This window comes from Boleophthalmus pectinirostris, unplaced genomic scaffold (assembly GCF_026225935.1).
Source record: "Boleophthalmus pectinirostris isolate CB_2022bp ecotype Guang Dong unplaced genomic scaffold, ASM2622593v1 HiC_scaffold_8, whole genome shotgun sequence".
In the NCBI taxonomy this organism is placed as follows: Eukaryota; Metazoa; Chordata; class Actinopteri; order Gobiiformes; family Gobiidae; genus Boleophthalmus; species Boleophthalmus pectinirostris.
The window spans coordinates 31,757,912-31,775,249 of NW_026571515.1; the positions used below are offsets into that span (position 1 = coordinate 31,757,912).

Sequence of the window (17,338 nt, forward strand, 5' to 3'; positions counted from 1 at the left end):
TTGATAAGGTCATATTTAAAATAGACAGAAATATGCAACTATAAATCCTGTGATATTATTGCAATTAGATTTGTGCCTTTTGTTTTAAATTAATTTCAAAAGGTACATTTTAAACACCACCAGAATGTGGGAGAAGTTTGATAAATGAACAAATATAAGTATAAGAATCATACGTATTTTAATTAAAGTACTGGGTTAGCAGGTTGGATTACAAAAAGAATTTGACCATTCAAATTTCAATAAAGATTTTTAAATTATGCATTAATATTAGATTTTGCAATTCTATTTATTGTCAATATTGTGAACTCTTTGAAACGTTTGTCAAGTTCTGAAAGACATGTAATTTATTTTCTTCATATGAATAATCTTGTATGTTTTGTAGTCTGTTCAATAGAATTGAAGAGCATGACGTTTTTTATTTGATTGTTACTTTTTTAAGTAAAGTATAAGTATATAAAGCAATCAGAATTATATATATATATATATATATATATATATATATATATATATATATACACACACACACACACACATATACATATATATATATATATATATATACATACACACACACACACACACACACACACACACACACACACATATATATTTTTTTTAATTATTATTATTACTTTTTTTTAAGTAATCCATTCCAGTTACTTTGCCTCACACTTCCTCTGAACCCAGTATAGTCTTTACCATTTAAACACACATTGGCTTTCCAGTTGTGCCGCTCCCCTATGTCACAGACTCTATACCAGTAATTTTCCAAACCAAATTACACCATTTAGAAAAAAAGTAAATATTTTCCTTGCCCTTAGTTTAGATATTAAAGTATTCAATCTAATGCTTATGTGAAATCAATGCCCCATACTCTATACTACACTACTGAAAACAATCCTTAACTTAAATAATAATATAATGAATTTGCCATTTCAACCAACTAAAGCTTGATGCCCAATCCACCTACGTCATCACCAGATAATTAAAGAATCAGGTGTTTCTCAGTTAGTTTTACTTAAAATTATTCTATTATGAACACTACAATCAAATGCAACAATGAGACTTTTGTTAGTACAAATTTTTGTAATTAGTTAGATGGCTTTTTCAGTCTTTTTTTTTTTTTTTTTTTATCAACAAACCATTTTTGCTTCTACAATAGTTAAACATTTAAAGACATTGTGCATTTCCATATATAGGTCAATGAGTTTACAATGAATGAACACAAAAGGGTGGATTCACTGAAATAAAAGTCCGTCATATAATTAAGTTGCTCATCCTCTGGAATGTTGTAGCCTGAAAATACCACGACTTAACATCAGTTTAAAACATAAAAGTTCCATTGTGTACACATCCCATGCTCCACTATACCCTAGAAATGAAATGAAGAAAAGGTGCTCTTATGTAGATATTTAAAGGTACAGTTTGGAACTTTTCTGGTGAAGGGTCTGCCACTTCCCCTAAAAGTTATACCCTTAAAGGTCCTATATTGTGCAAAATGTATTATTGTGAGTTTTAAGCCATGCTATAATGTTGTTACCTCCTCAAAAACATACCTGAAGTTGTTTTCTTTCTTTCACACATATTTTACCCATTACTATTAGGTTTCAAATTAACAGCTACCTTTTATTTTTAGATCAGTAGACACTGGTAATTACAGGGCTGAAATCATCCAAATGATTTCAGTGACGGTATATGGTAATTAAAAACACAGTGGAGCACTTCCTTCCCCCCAAGCATCACAAGGAAGGTGGAACGGAATGCTTTCTGTCTGAGAGAAAAACTCAGTCTTAATACACAGGGTGGGTGTATTAAACATGTGCGTGATCAAACAAAACTCAACTGTGAAGAGGACAACAACATTATATCATAGCTCAGTTAACAGCGTAATATGGGCCCTTTAAACATCTTGTAGCGCTTTTAATTTGTTGAGGAAGGAAAGGGACAAAATCTGAAGTTTCCTGTACACAGTCATTTGGTGGTTTGACCTGCTGCCAGCTCTGTGCCAGCCTCATTGTTGAAAGTTCACCAGCTTCAGCTTCAACAATCTCACTTCACTACATGTCAGGCAGTCCCATCCAATAAAGTTTTTTGTTTTTTGTATTTTCCAAAAATTGCAGAGGTGTGCTGGTTCCACTCCCTTAGCAGGTGACATGGGAGTTTCAAGTTCATGCATTGCTCAAAAAGAGTTGACACAAAAACGTACCACAAATGTTCAGAAATGTCACTTATACCAACACTCAAAAGGTTTTCAAGTCTGTTTGTGGCTTTTGGTTGGTTTAAAAAAATGTAATGACAAATAAATTCTTCACAAATGTCATCATAATCATCAAAACGAGTCAAAATGATCCTTGTGCAAATGCCACTTAAACCAGTGTTATAAAGTCTTTTGGCTGTTTTTATAGGTTTCAAAAATGTGTAACAAAATATTCAATGCATTATTTCAAACAACAAATCTTACAAAAAATGAAAAAAACTATCTCAGACAATATTCTTTCCACTTCTGTCTTGGTTGAGTTTTTTATGCAAGGGAGTAAATGCTGTTGAGGCCTCCACTAAAGTCTAGGTCCCGTACGTCCCTCCTGGTCCCTGTGTACTGCCCAATGAAAGAGCCGTCCTCATTAAAGGGGATCTCTCCTCCTTCACTATAGTCCACCAGACTGTCATCACTGTACGATCGCTTTATCATGGAATCTAAAGATGGCTGGCCTCGCTGAATCCCTCGCTCTTCCTCTCTAGATAAAACAGAAAACTTGCAAAGTATGTCTTCTCAGATAAAAGTTAAACAATTAGTAATGCTGTTTTATCTCAATTACAAAAACATGGACACAAGCTCCAACTATTACATTTTACAGTTAAAAACCTATATATTCACACTGTATACAACTGTGATGGATTGTTTACTGGCTATGAAATGAATAGACCCTTACCGTCGTGGATGATAAGGCAAAGTTGCCACACGGGTTATCCTGAAATGAGAACATTATGAAAACTATGCAGTTTTTAAACAAAAAAAGACATTTAAATGTCCATATTAAATATTCCAACCTTTCGAGATTCCTTGAGTTGTATGGTGTGAAAAGAAGAAGGTGTAGAGTTAAAAAGGGGCAAGAAAACATCAGAAAAAAATACAATTATGATGGGTTTGATTTGAACCTAAGAACCTTAGACCATCTTAATAAAAATATTAATAACACAAATGCAAAGCAAATTTCACATAATTTGTGGTAACCATTGATCTAATCTACTTCTAGCTCAGCAAATGCTTTTACTAAATGCTTACCTATAATCAAATGACCCCTCTGGCTCTTTGTCGTCAACTGGCTCCAGAGAAATCTCTTTCTTTTCTCGAACTGCAACCAAACAGGTTGGGTCTCAACAACAAATCTTATATAGAAGTTAATTATATCACAAATATTGATCACAATTTATATAACAGAACTCTTGATATAAATACATATAAACATTATTTTTTCTCATATCATGCAGTTCTGTTAAAGTCCTCTAGGAGGCGTACCAGGGTATTTGCCTCCTCGGCTCCGCTTGATGAAGCACACGATCAGTAGAATGAGAACGAGCAGCGCCACAGCACACATGATCCCGATGAACCAGCCCTGAGTCGTGATATCCACCTGGTCCTGAGCATAAACTGGAAACACATACTGGAACTGATATATCAACCATCTCAAGTCCGGAATTGTTTACAGTCTAAACAGAATCCAAATTTTAAAATATACATCACCAAACTAATCGCAATCAAAACACTTGTCATAAAAATGTGTATTCAGTTATTGCAAAAAACATTGAGTCCTAGTATTTGTGTAGGTTTTGAATTACTTTCAGTGGTGTAGTGTGGCGACTCCTCCGTGTACCATTCCCCAAGCCCAATCTGAGTGCGTGCTGCGATGGAGAAGCGGTAGCGCGTGTAGCGGTCGAAGCGGCGAATGGAAAAACTAGTGACATTTGGGGGAAACTCCTCGACCCGCAGCTCCTCTCCTCGGGTGGCGTTCACTGTGAAGAGAGGCCACGTTTCACTGAGCAATAAGGGTCCTTAGAGAGGCTAAGTGCAGTAAAGTAGTGTTTTAAGAGCACTACCTCCTGCGGATTGCATTCCCAAGTGTTTATTACCCTCTTGTAACACTCTGCTTTTCCAGTTGAGGTACTGAATGTTCAGTATTACAGCTGTAGCATCTTGCTCAAGTGGACCATTATGTGTGCAAGGATTTAGGCTACATATTGCAGTGTTTTCTATTACTGAGGAGAAAACAGTAGCTCCTTGTTTATTTATGAATGTACATCTATTTCTGTCTGTTGATTAAAAGTAATATACAAAATAGTTTCTTGTGCGCTTTAAGCTCATCAAAACCACCTGGAGTTGTGTTTTGTTTCATTGACAGTAATACTGTGTTATTAAGCTGTCTGCATCTCCCAGGCTCAAAAGGCTCTGTTCCACCTTGTGATGTCATGTAGTGGTAGTTTTCATGGTAACAACTACATTTTATATCTTTAGTTCAGTAGAGATTAGAAATTCCAGGGCTGAAATGATCGAAGTGAAGATTTATGGAGTTTAAAAACAAAGAGCACTTCCTATATTAAGGCATGATTTCACAACGTGAAACAGAGTGTTTTCCGTTGAGGGAAGAACTCAGCCTAAATTTGCAGGGTTTGTGTGTTAAACATGTGTGAATGAAACAAAAGGCAGCTCTAGGTATGTTTTTGATGAGGAAACAACAAAATTACACATAAACACAGACAAAATTACAGGTAGTCATTAAACATAGATCAAAAAATAGTTTAATATGGGCCCTTTAAGTCTAGGAAGAAAGACTCCTGTGGTCTCAGTAGTCTGCAGTTTTGTTAATTTAAAAAAAATTGATGAAATGAAATTTTCTACTAGAAATCTTTACCAGTGTGAAGTAGTGAAGTGACATTTGCACATAATCTGTTTTTCAAATGATTATTGTTTGATTATTTATGCAATAGATTATGTAATTATATAACTCAAAAGCATAGGACTAGAATAAATTGGATGAAGAAGTGTGAGTACCTGTCTGGTACTTGAGGGAGTACCCGGTGATAACTCCATTGGGCTCCGCTGGCAGCTCCCAGTCAACATAAATACTGTCCAGATGTCGCTGTTGGATCCGGAAAGACTTTGGAACAGATGGCACTGGCAGAAAACAGCAGGGCACGGTGGGCACAGTGCAGGAAAGTTAATTTGGGTTGCTTGTGAAAGAAAGTGAGTAAAAATCCCACTCACATTTGGGCACTTACCTCCTTCAGGTGTCGAGAAGTGGATGTAATTGCTGGCCGGTCCTTCATATCGACTGTTGGCCACCACGATGTACATCTTGTAGTTGCTGTAGGGGATGAGATCAGTAAGGACTCCAGAGGGCTCAGGGCTATCATCTGGAAATGATTTGGACTTCATGCCTCTGTTGACTCTGTGCCACCTCAACTGGCTGCTGTCCCTCCAATAATAAACCTGATGCATAAAATATGAATGATTTTAGGTTCAAGAATATACTAATGTGGCACCCATAGACAGACAGTTTTAGACACAGTTTTAATGATCCAAAGTATAGTAAATTTATGTCAAAATCCATTATTACAGCATCCAAGATTTCAGATGGCAGGGGTCAATAAAACTCTTTGTATGAGTCACTGTTTTTAAGGAAGACATATTTGCTTTTTCACATACCACAAATCACAATATTGATTGAAAAACAGCATAACAATTTAAACAGGTCAATTGACTTCCTGTTCAAAATTGCACAACTGGTTTTACCTGCCAGTCGCACCTTTTCATATTGCCAATTCACTGTAGCAATATTTTTGAACCCTATGTGTATGGCCTGGAGTCTGCATTTTTCAAAGAATTTAAAGTAAGTTCAAGACTGTGGGAGGTAGGTGAAAACAGAAACTTTCTGTGTCCTTATGACTCAATACAGGGCAATGCAGGATTACTCAAACAGGCATGATGAATCAAAAAAACAACTCTAAGTAAGATAATGATGGAAAGGCTACTAGACAATTTCCAAAATATGTGTTGTAAGCCTTTAAATCAAATCTCAGAGCTCACAATTGCTCAGTTTATGGTAAATAATTACAACATACAGTAATTAGTCACCATAAATCAGGTCATAACAAATTCTGACCTACCCATCAATTAACATTTTATGAGGCTCATTATAATGTTATGACATCACAGAAACACAAAGTCATGGGTTTGTTGTTTGTTCAGACAAAGGATAGAATGGAACATTTCATAAATTATGAAAAACATGTTGGTCTGGTAAAGTGGCATGCGTGCCTTGGCTTAAACCCAGCGAATCTAATTTATGTACTGGTTTGTGCATGGTAATATTTTTTTGATAAATGTACTGTGAGGGAAAAAAAACTGTTTAAATCCAAATTTACCTTGTATTCTTTCAGTTCACCCATAAGAGAGCTTTTATCGACTGTGTCCCAATGCAGAGTGACCTGAGTGCTTTCGATGTCTGACACTCTCAGGTTCAGGGGGGAAGCAACTGGACCTGGAGAAAAGAGGAGTCTATCAGAAATCTATGCCTAATCCAAATGTACCCAAATCTCACTAGCAAACAATTAAATAAGAAGTTCAAAAAGAAATATGTACATTTTTAATATTAACAGATATGAACAAATAAAAACAGTTCAGACAAGTTTAGGCTTAATATGGCTACTGACTTTGACCGAGAACAAATAAGAACATGCCATTATATTCATGCGATTATATTATTAATAGATAGAGCTGATTTAATCATGGTTTTCTGTTCAGTTTACATTTTAAACATGTCCAGAAGGATTGATCAAAAGACTAAAATAAAAACATGCTTACAAACTAATATAAGAATCACATTTCAGAGCATGTTTTTACAGACTGAAGTTAAATAGTATGTGTTTGTATTGTGATTTTAATGCATTTCTTATTCTGTAAAGCACTTTGAATTACTTTGTGTATTGTGCTATACAAATAAACTTCCCTTGCCTTAAATTACAGGACTAGGTAGATCTTTTTATGCAGAATTAAACACAATATTTTTGTATGCTAATTACATCCATTCAAATTGTGATTTGGATTAGACTGCGATTAATCTAACATAGATCATTTTCTGATCTATGTCAAAATGTTGTTTCCTCATCAAAAACATACCCGTGTTGTGTTTTGCTTCATTCATACATGTTGAACACACAAACCCTGCATATTTAGGTTGAATTCTTCTCTCATTCTCAAATGGAAAACACTCTGAAACAAACTGAATATACCTTCACTAAAATAATTTGGATAATTTCAGCCCTGAAACTGGAGGTCTCTACTAAACCAAAAGTAAAAGATAACTGTTTACTTGAAAACTACAACCACAGAACTCTGGGTATGTTTTTGAGAAGGTGATAATATAATATAGCTTAAAGTTCACAAGAAACTATTTTGTAAAATAAAGGACCTTTAAAAAAGTCGGAACTACTCATATCAAGATTAAAAACTACTTATTTTGTAGTGTGATATACTTACGGTCTTCCCCAGAGTAGCCAATGACCACAGGTGACTCTGGCCCCAGCCCAAATTCATTGACAGCTTGAATCTTGAGCTCATATGGGGTAAAAGTATCTGCATCATAAATGTAATATCTCAACCATTTTGTAGTAGCGTTTTTCCATTCTTCTCTAGAATCTCTCCGTCTCCACCAAACTAGATATTTGAGGTGAGGCCCATTCCACTCCCGATAAGACAGAGGCTGAAAGCAATATAAAATGTTTCATCTTTAATATATATACATATATATGTGTGTGTGTGTGTATATATATATATATATATATATATATATATACATATATATTTATTTATTTATTTTAAATCAGATGTGTGGTGTGTGTGTGTGTGTGTGTTTTTCCTATACCTCCCAGCTGATTTCCATGTTATTCCTCCATGTCCCCACACCTTTTAGATTTTTTGGAATAACATCTGGTGCTATAAAAAAAGCAAGAGGTTTGATGTGGTACAAGTAATATATAAATAATTCAGTAGTACAGAGTTGTCAAAAAATCTGTGCTAAAACTAATGAACTAGATGAACTTTATTCAATGGAGTAATTCACTTTTGAAGGCCTCTCTTAATCCACAATAAAGTGGAGATTGTTATAAAAGTGTACATGCTATCAAAATCAAATAAAAAGTTAAAATGTAACCCTGTGTAATACTGACCTATATTCTGACCACTAAAAGACTTACGTGCACCGCTGCTCTGGAAACGAGAGGAGGGGCGACTGGGGCGACTGGGGCCGATCTCGTTGATGGCAATGACCCGAAACTCGTAGTACGTGAAGGGGATGAGGTGCAGAATCACAGAGTTGAGGTTGCCAGGATATGATGACAAATTTCTCCACTTCCACGGTAGCCAGTCATCATCATCGTACTGCACCAAATACTCTATGGGACAAAGAGATTTAATCAAATAACAAAACTGCAGTATAAACAAAAGTCATGTTGAATACCCTCTGCTGTTTTTAATTTCATCTAGTTCTAACCTGTGATGGGACTGTGGTTATTGTCTCCAGGAACCCATGTCAGTCTCACAGTGCGCTCATATGGATCAGACAGCTGCAAATCAGTGGGAGGGTCTGGTCGATCTAATGAAAAGTGTTTAAAGGTTTTTAAGTTTAAATAATTTCAACTTGACTAAAACACCATGATAATAATAATAATAATAATAATCATCATCATCATCATCATCTTGTGTTACCCATGATCAGTAGCTGTGCTGAGGCAGACTTTTGATCCAGTTCCCCTTTGGCTAAGCACGTGTAGTTCCCTTCATCCCCTCTGTTCACATTACTGATAAGTAGATTTGCTTCCTCCATGTTAAACCTAGACAAGATGAAACCATCACAAAACTGTACATATTTGAATTTGATATAGAAAATGTATTATTGTCTAGTTATTTGTCTTTGCTGGAAACAGTAGGGATTGATGTATGTTTTGTTTCATCGTCTTTCTCAGGTGAATACTGCCATTGTGTCCTTGAGCAAGATAATTAACCCACCTCACCTGTATGTTATTACTTTGACAGTCACGGGCAGAGCATGCAGCTGATGCAGTACATATACTAGTAGACCATAGTTTACAATACTGATATGAAAAGGCTGACTGTCTGAATGTGATTCTGTTATTCTGCGGTGTGGGATTGTACAGTTATTACTGGAGATGCTTCTGGTGACTTGCCAGTTTGTCTTGTTGGCATACTTGGACATAGCTTAAGAGGATATAATTTATTAAGGCTTTCTAAGCTTAAATATATTGCAGTGGTGACAATGAAAAGGTTTTTGTCCATGATCTTTATTGCTTGATTGTGAAATAAACTGATGCATTTATTGAGGGAGCTGCCTGAGCCCATGCTGTCATGCAGTATGAAATGTGAGAGAAGATCGTAGCAAGTATGTTCAGGCTGAGTGAATGGTTCCGTTATGTAAAGCACTTTACGTTCCTCCATATACAAATGTGACTGTTTAACATTCATGAAAAATTTGCATCTGGAAATGGAAGCTTCTAAAAGATAAAGCTTTAAATAAAGAGAACTTGAATACTGAAATGATCAGAAAATATAGGAGCACTTGCTTTCATTTGCTAACATAATAACAACATATTTTGTTTTAATACCTTATTACAGAATTAAAAGCTGTACATTTTTAATGACGCACCTCCAGCCAAGAGTGACGTATCTCTTATCTTTCATCCAATTTGTAGTGACAGAGGAAGTGGTGTCAGATTTAATGACACACTCTAAACGTACATCTGTTCCACGTTTTACCTTCATATTCTGGGGCTTTGTGATAATTACTGTAGGTTCTAGGAAAAGAATATACAAAAACATATGTTGTATTATTAAAACACAACTCCTAATTTGCAACTCAATACAATACACAATTGGACCCATTTTATAATAATTACATATGAATTTGTCTTAATAAAGCATGAACAAAAGTATGAGCAAATATAATAACTGAATATCTTTCATAGTAATATTTTGTATTTGTATATCAAAGTTTTTTGTTTTTTTAATGTGCGCCCCTATTTTTATTTTATTATCGTTTATATTTACCATCATTCACCTTATTCCAGAAGTTACAGAAATTATGTTCACTGACAATGGCAATAAAAAATTTCTGATTATGATTAATTAAAATGTTGTACATTATAAGAGAAGTCTTTGTTAATGCTTTACTAAGTCTAAATAAAGTGTTACCACCATGGCTTACCTTTAACTTCTACCTGAACTTGGCTCTCGTCTCTTCCTGCAATGTTGCTGACCACACAGAGGTAGGTCCCCTGGTCCTCGATTCGAATGCGATTTATCTGTAGAGTGCCATTTCTGTGGGTCTTAAATCGATTGCCTTCCAGATTCCCCTGTCCATATTTTGACCTTCACACACACAAACACATAAGTTAGGTTTCTATGCTTCTAGGGAACATCACATTGACATCACATTTATTTCCTGGAGACTGATCCTAACCTTATCTATAGTCACTTTTTGTCTAACCCTAACTTTAAACTATTTAAACCATATCTGAAATTCATCAATCATGTTGGTGATTTCATAATAATTACATCATGGGTACCTATCATAATGCATAAAGGAGGCAGGTTTCCATAATGTGAGTGTGTATACAGATTTATTCCCCAACCCAAAACATAAAGGATAGTTTACACAGTTTTGGTGGTACATAAACAGGTCTTACCATCGTAATTCAGGTAGTGGTGATCCAAAGTAGAGACAGTCTAAAAAGGTGCGAGTGCCTTCTATCACCTTCATGTACTCACTCCTAGGACTAAGAATACGAGGTGTGGCATCTGAATATGAAGAGATTAACAATGTAGTAAATTCAGTAAATTGTTCAGGGTCATTACAATAGTCAGACTTGCAGTTGAAGTTGTACAATGTACCTTTTCTGCTTATCTCCATGGACATGTTATTTAAAAAAAAAAAAAATGCGTTTAGTTTAATACAGTCAAGATTGATAAAAGTAATGCCGAACAAAAAAGTATCCATGGATTTCAGAATAATGAAAAATTAGGACTGTTGCCATAGTGACAAACAATTTAGCACAATATTATATTTTTCATATAATACGACGAGAATCCAATAATTAATTCCATACTATGGAACATTCCAGGTAAAGCTGTTACATCTCCAGGGGGATAAGCAAGTTAACACAATCACCAGGAAAGTTACACAGCGCATCTTTAAGTATGATGATTTACTCACGGAGTACATTGACAAAGGCGTTGGCCAGCAGATACCCAAATTGGTTTGATGCATTACATTGATAGACAGCAGTGTTTTCTACTGTTGCACTGCGAAAGATCAGAGCATCTCCTGAAACCTCTCTGTTGGGCTGGTGGGTGGCAACTGCATAGAATATAATGAAAAGAAAAATGCAGAAATCATACCAAAATATAGCAATGATTGTGATAATGACTGGAAAAATATCTGATTCCAATTTGCGACTGTGATTAGATGTGATATGTATGTGTTAGAGTAGGATTCTGTTTACAGTTTACATTTTAACTACTTCCAGAACAATTGACTGGAATATTAACTAACACATTAATCACATTTCAGAATATGTTTATGCAGAATAAGAGGATATTTTGTTGTTTATGGAGTGTTTTTTGCATATCATTTCCATACATACATTCAACAGGCTCTCCATTTATAAACCATTCAATAGTGGGACGAGGTACACCATCTGCTTGGCAAACTAGACGGCCATTTTCCTCAGGAGCCAAGATCAAGTTGGTGGGTTTTTCCAACCAGAAAGGAACCGCTAAAGTACAATGCAAATTAGCTATATCACTGTACTTAATGAGAGCTAAATGGCTATAAGCTTTACCTTTGACCTTTACTGTTATGGTGTGCTCAATATAGCCCAGCCTATTCGTGGCTCTACAAATGTATTCACCAGCATCTTCAAAAGCAGCCTTTGGGATTTGAATTAACTTGTTAAAATTCTTGACTTTCATTCGTGAAGTCACGTCCAGACTTCCGCCATCTTTGGTCCAGGTGATATGAGGAGTTGGCCTGAAAAGTAAATAAACTTCAGGCAGGTGTCTCACATTACCAAACTGAGACAACACCCAGAACTAAACTGGACTAAACCTGGACTAAACCTGGATTAAACCTGGATTAGAAAAAGACCAAACCAAGCCTACTTCAGGACACAAACCAGGGAGTGTGACAGCAGTCATAGACAAACTTTGTTAATTTAAGAATGTATAAAAACTATTTTAGTAACCAAGAACAATTGAACAGTAATGAATAGGTCTGGGAATCATAGGTTTCAATGTTATAATAACAATGTTATGTAACAATGTTACAATACATGCAATATTTTTAAGAATCAAATAAAATCATTTTAACAACCATATTTCTCTGTCAAACCACTATCTGTACTACAAAATATATCCATTTTAATCAAGAAAACAGTAAATACATGAACTGTATTTCATAAATACGTGTCCTCTCTATAAACAAGCAACAAAATTGTACCACTGTCACAAAATCATTTGGCAAAATACCTAAAAATACTAATGGTGACATACCAAAACATGTCAATAGTATAATGCTAAATTTAGTATCATGATATATGAATATTTGATATTTCAGTAGTTTAACACACCTCAGGTAATTAATAATTTATAATTGAAATTGAAAAAAGTAATGTGCAAAATAAAATAAGTAAAATCTATGTAGTACAAATCTACAGATTTGACATAAACTGTAGAATATTTCTGGTTATTGCACTTCGACTTACATGCCTGCAGCTATACACTCCAGCAGCAGCTCTTCCCCCTGTAGCACCAGTACAGAGCTGGATGAACCGACAGGGGACAGCCAGGTGGGGGCAGCCTCTACCACTGAGCGTGCTATAAACAACAACACGTTACTGCTTCTCACGTGTTCCCATTACTTTAATAAAGTTTGCAGCTTGTTAAATTCAAGTTAGCACACACTCACCACACTTAGTAAAGCAGGAGGGTGGGGACAAATTAACCAGTCTGAAATCAAAACAAAGTACTTCAATTGTAAATGGGTTATGATAATTAAAATAAACGCAGTCCTATTTGTTCGCAGTTAGTTGGGAATTTTTATTAATTAGACTAGGGTTTCTAAGGGATGAGTTAGATCATTCAATTACACAAACTGGTGTAACTGAGGAAAAAAATTAAATAAGGTTACATAAACATATCCAACATGCACTTATTGAAGGAGACCCTACCAAAAGTTACATAGTGCACTTTTAAGATGGGTTACACCAAAGCCAAACGTGGGGTCCATTGCTTCATATTTACCAATTAACACCTTTACAACCACAGGCATCTTCTGCTGGATGATGTTCTTGTACGGAAAACGGGTGTTACAGCAGAAGTCAGACACAGAGTCATTGAAGAGTACATTAGAGAAGTACAGATCTCCATTGACTCCCATAGAAACTCTGCGGTCCTGTGGCACAGCCTTCATGGTAGGGAACGCCGTCTGAACGGGCCAGTTAAAAGGTCTGGCATAGGAGCCTGCAGCAGGACAGTAATGATGATTTACATTTATCCTAAAAACTTATTGATTAGGTTACACTGCTATTTTATCATACTTTTGTATAATATAAATTGAGCAATGTCATTATATTGTAAGTGTTTCTATTTCAAAACCTTTATGCTGGAGAAGTATTTTATGTAATTTGTTTAAATCTTTTTTTAATATATCTAATTAAATCATTCTTCCTATATCAAATGAAACAGTTACTGTAACTAACAATTTTATTATTATTATTTTTTTACACTTGAGTCATATGTTTTTAACAGTATTCTAAGGAAAATACTCATTTCTATCTAGTGTTTAGTAAAGATGAAAGATAAATAATAATGGAATATGAAAACTTCTAATTCAGTAAATGTTTATAAGTGGCTTACAGCTTTTCATCCAGTAAGTTTCAGGTTTCGGAGGGCCGGGCGGGGGGTCACATGGAAGGACCAGAGGTAAACCTGCACTGACCACCACAGGCTCCTGGATCTCCCTCGGCCAGACTGGAGCTCCTAAAGTGTAAGAAAGTTTTTGATAAGACATTAGGCTGAAGAATAGTAAATAAACATAAAGAATTAGAAACGTATGCAAAAACAGGCTTGCAGGTTGATATACGGTAGAAAAAGCAATAATACATGAATGAATAAACTGAACTTTGTCAAAAAGTATATTATGTTTATATCAGATTTAATAATGCAAAATTTGTGCATAATAACTAAGCATTAAGTTGAGCACTACTGAAATGAAGAAAGAGAGATTCATTTGGGCCCCAAGAGACGTTCCAAAGGCAGGCTCGATTAGGTGAGTTAGTGTGACACCTGCTGGCTGCAAGAAGTCATATCCGTTCATTGCGCAATAAAGTTCAACAAAACAGATTTCAAAACTCACTGTAAAGCATGAGTCTAATTTTGTTGGAGTAGGCGGAGCCAAACTGATTGGAGGCGATGCACTGGTACTCTGCTTCGTACTGTTCGGGATTGTACTTGGCGTAAATATCCAGCGTCCCTGACCGTCTGCGCATCGACGTCTGGGGATCACGTGCTACGTTGAAATACTTCCCATTGCGCCTCCAAGAGAAACTTGAAATACATAATAATAATAATAATAATCATCATCATCATCATCATCATAATCATACTAGTCATAATAATCATAATATGTTTTAAAATGTTTTATAGAATTCAGTACTATTAAGACAATCAAAAATTCAAGTAATCATACGTATTTCAAGGCCATTTATAATCTTACATGGGATAGGGGTTTCCTTTAGCCTCACATTCTATGACCATAGTTTCCTTTGGGTCAACAATGTGTTCTTTCAGAGACTGCTTGGTGATGGTTGGAGGCTGTTTGACTACAAAATTGAAATATTGTGGAAGTGTTAATGGAATGGATGCATTGATGAATAACTGAATAAATGCATTAAATAATAAACCACAAGACATTACCTTCCAAGGGGACATCAAACATCCACACAGGGTGACATAAGAGAAGAAAAAACACTAGTACCACAAGTCTGTCCATAGTTAAAGCAGTATCAAGCCATTATTACTGATGCAGACTCCAACTGCCTAGAAAAACGTGAAATATAATACAATAAATGATCAATATATTTTAATACACAGCATATTTAAGCATAGGCCTCTACAATGTAGTTTTCAACACCTACCTTCCCTATGAAGTCAAATCAGGACTCTCTTTGCTTGTCACATCTTTTGGACTTTTCAGGATCATTTTCCACAGAATTATACCCCTCGATGAAGTGTAAAACTAGTAGCAGTCCTTCAAACACCAGGTCAGAAGCCCTTAGGGAATCGGAACATTTCATTAATGCAGTTTCTGTCTGTCCCTGTCACTTACACGCTGCCCACCCTTCCCCATGAATAATGAATGAGCACCATACACCACCTACTACTGACCACTGGCATTGACTCACATTTATTCAACCTTCTTCTAACTTTCTCTACATAATATTGCATTGTCTATACAAGATAAAGATATTATCATAAAATATGTATAATTTATTTTATTTACTTAAGAAGTGATGACTTTCATCTGAAAATGTTGACTTGCCCTTGGGAGATGCAATAAGTTGTAAAGCATTTGTTGGTTTTGATGACATCAAATTGTGGGCCTGTTGTTGAGTTGTATGAAAGCAGCTTTTGTTCCGGTCATATGAATATAACATCGTCACATGCTTCTGTTGCTGTGAAATTGTGGGAAATAGCTTTGATGGAATGTTTCGATTAATTTCCTTATGAAATAATGTGAGTGTAGGTTGCTCCATTGCAGACTGTATAGACAAGTATAAAGTCAGTGATCTATGCCATTGTCAAGCCTGAGTAACAGTAAATATTCATTGGGTATTATATTGTACGCTATATATTGTTTTATAAAGACTGACTACTTTTATACTATGTGTTTACAGATGCATGTTGTTGTTGCATAAAAAACAGCTTTGAAGAGGTAGAGTCTCAAGACAAATTTGTTTGCCAGATTATTAGATGTCACACAAACATCTTGTCTTTCTACAAATTTCAAGTTATAAATTAAAGTGGATGCAGTGGATCACCCTCAGTGTTGACAAGTGAACACATTCTTGACCTTCACATCAGCAGAGGGGCGTGTGAGCCTGGTTTTGAGAATGGGCTTTTCTCTCCATTTACACTCAAGAGCAGGGGGCTTGTCCATCAGCAGTGATCAGTGCCATGCACCAGATTTCACAGTCAAGAGGCAGACAGAGCTGGCTGAGTGACCACAAGAAGCCCTGTATGCTCCAGGGTTCCTGTGGCACGTGTGAGCGCGGCCTGCATCAGAACAGACAGACTGTAGGAGGCAGCGTGTACCACACAAGCTGTGCACTATGACATCACACTGTCATGGCCGATCGGGCACACAATGTACTACAGTAACTCTTCTGTGACCAGTCAAAAGCTTGTTTAAGCAGTGAATATCATCAGCTCAGGCCAAGTGGGGCAATAACTCACACATTTTAGAGATAGAAAACAGTATTTCACTGAAGAGTGCAAAGCCTTTTCTATTCTTGTTTTTTTTTTTGCCAAGAATGGTCCAGAAAAGGACATAAAATTTGGCAGTCTACCACAAAATACCAATAATAAAATGAATAAAAGATAAAAAATATATATGTGTTTATATGGAACTGATGAACCATCCACCAGAAACCTTGGTGCCCCTTTAATTCAAACATTTGCATATTGAATACATGTATTTTTGATTATTAACTAATCTTGAAAGTGAAAAAAAAAAAAAAAGAAATACTAAACATTCACAGTGTTGTCAAAAAAGAAATAGAAAGGTATCCCATCCTGATCTAATTCAAAGCCAGTAATAATTCACTGCCAACACAGTTACACGTTACGTACACCTCATGTGTTTTGGCTGTATTTACTGAATAGAGTTGAAGTCTTACCTATTTGTGTGTACTTTGCTCCGTCTCAGCTGCATGTAGATCTTCCTCCTCCTCCTTGTTACTCAGGCATCTCCAATACAGCCATAATCGATGCTATTGTGTCTGTTTTGACCTGATCTGTCCCTCCAGTCTTCTGTAACAAAACTTCAGCAACCCGTCAGAAACTGGGTCCCACGCTTTGGTCACACGTCTCCATCATACATAATAAATCCATTGTGAAATCCATACTGAACAAGAAATCATTGTGATGAATAAGTAAAACAGGAGGACACAATTCAAGGTTTAGTATTTAGTAAACTGTCCAACAGTATTT

At 35.8% G+C, this 17,338-nt stretch overlaps 1 protein-coding gene across 2 annotated transcripts; it reads right to left on the reverse strand.

Annotated features, from left to right (window-relative positions):
* Positions 1–734: 734 nt before the first annotated feature.
* Positions 735–17,214, reverse strand: nfascb (neurofascin homolog (chicken) b). Of its 2 annotated transcripts, XM_055165556.1 has the most exons (28): positions 17,026–17,214; positions 15,265–15,400; positions 15,044–15,166; positions 14,844–14,949; positions 14,484–14,674; positions 13,985–14,107; positions 13,370–13,588; positions 12,832–12,943; positions 11,911–12,098; positions 11,713–11,844; positions 11,283–11,426; positions 10,756–10,867; positions 10,275–10,438; positions 9,717–9,864; positions 8,762–8,886; positions 8,547–8,648; positions 8,251–8,448; positions 7,920–7,990; positions 7,535–7,757; positions 6,421–6,536; positions 5,275–5,485; positions 5,048–5,170; positions 3,838–4,011; positions 3,518–3,649; positions 3,284–3,353; positions 3,049–3,060; positions 2,931–2,969; positions 735–2,735 (listed from the first exon to the last, which is right to left on the reverse strand). In XM_055165556.1, the coding sequence occupies exons 3-28, from the start codon at positions 15,117–15,119 to the stop codon at positions 2,522–2,524; spliced, it is 3,525 nt and encodes a 1,174-aa protein (XP_055021531.1). In that variant the 5' UTR covers positions 15,120–15,166; positions 15,265–15,400; positions 17,026–17,214; the 3' UTR covers positions 735–2,521. The 2 variants fall into 2 exon arrangements, with proteins under 2 accessions (XP_055021531.1, XP_055021532.1); XM_055165557.1 differs by lacking the exon at positions 17,026–17,214 and having other exon boundaries at positions 15,265–16,019.
* Positions 17,215–17,338: the final 124 nt, after the last annotated feature.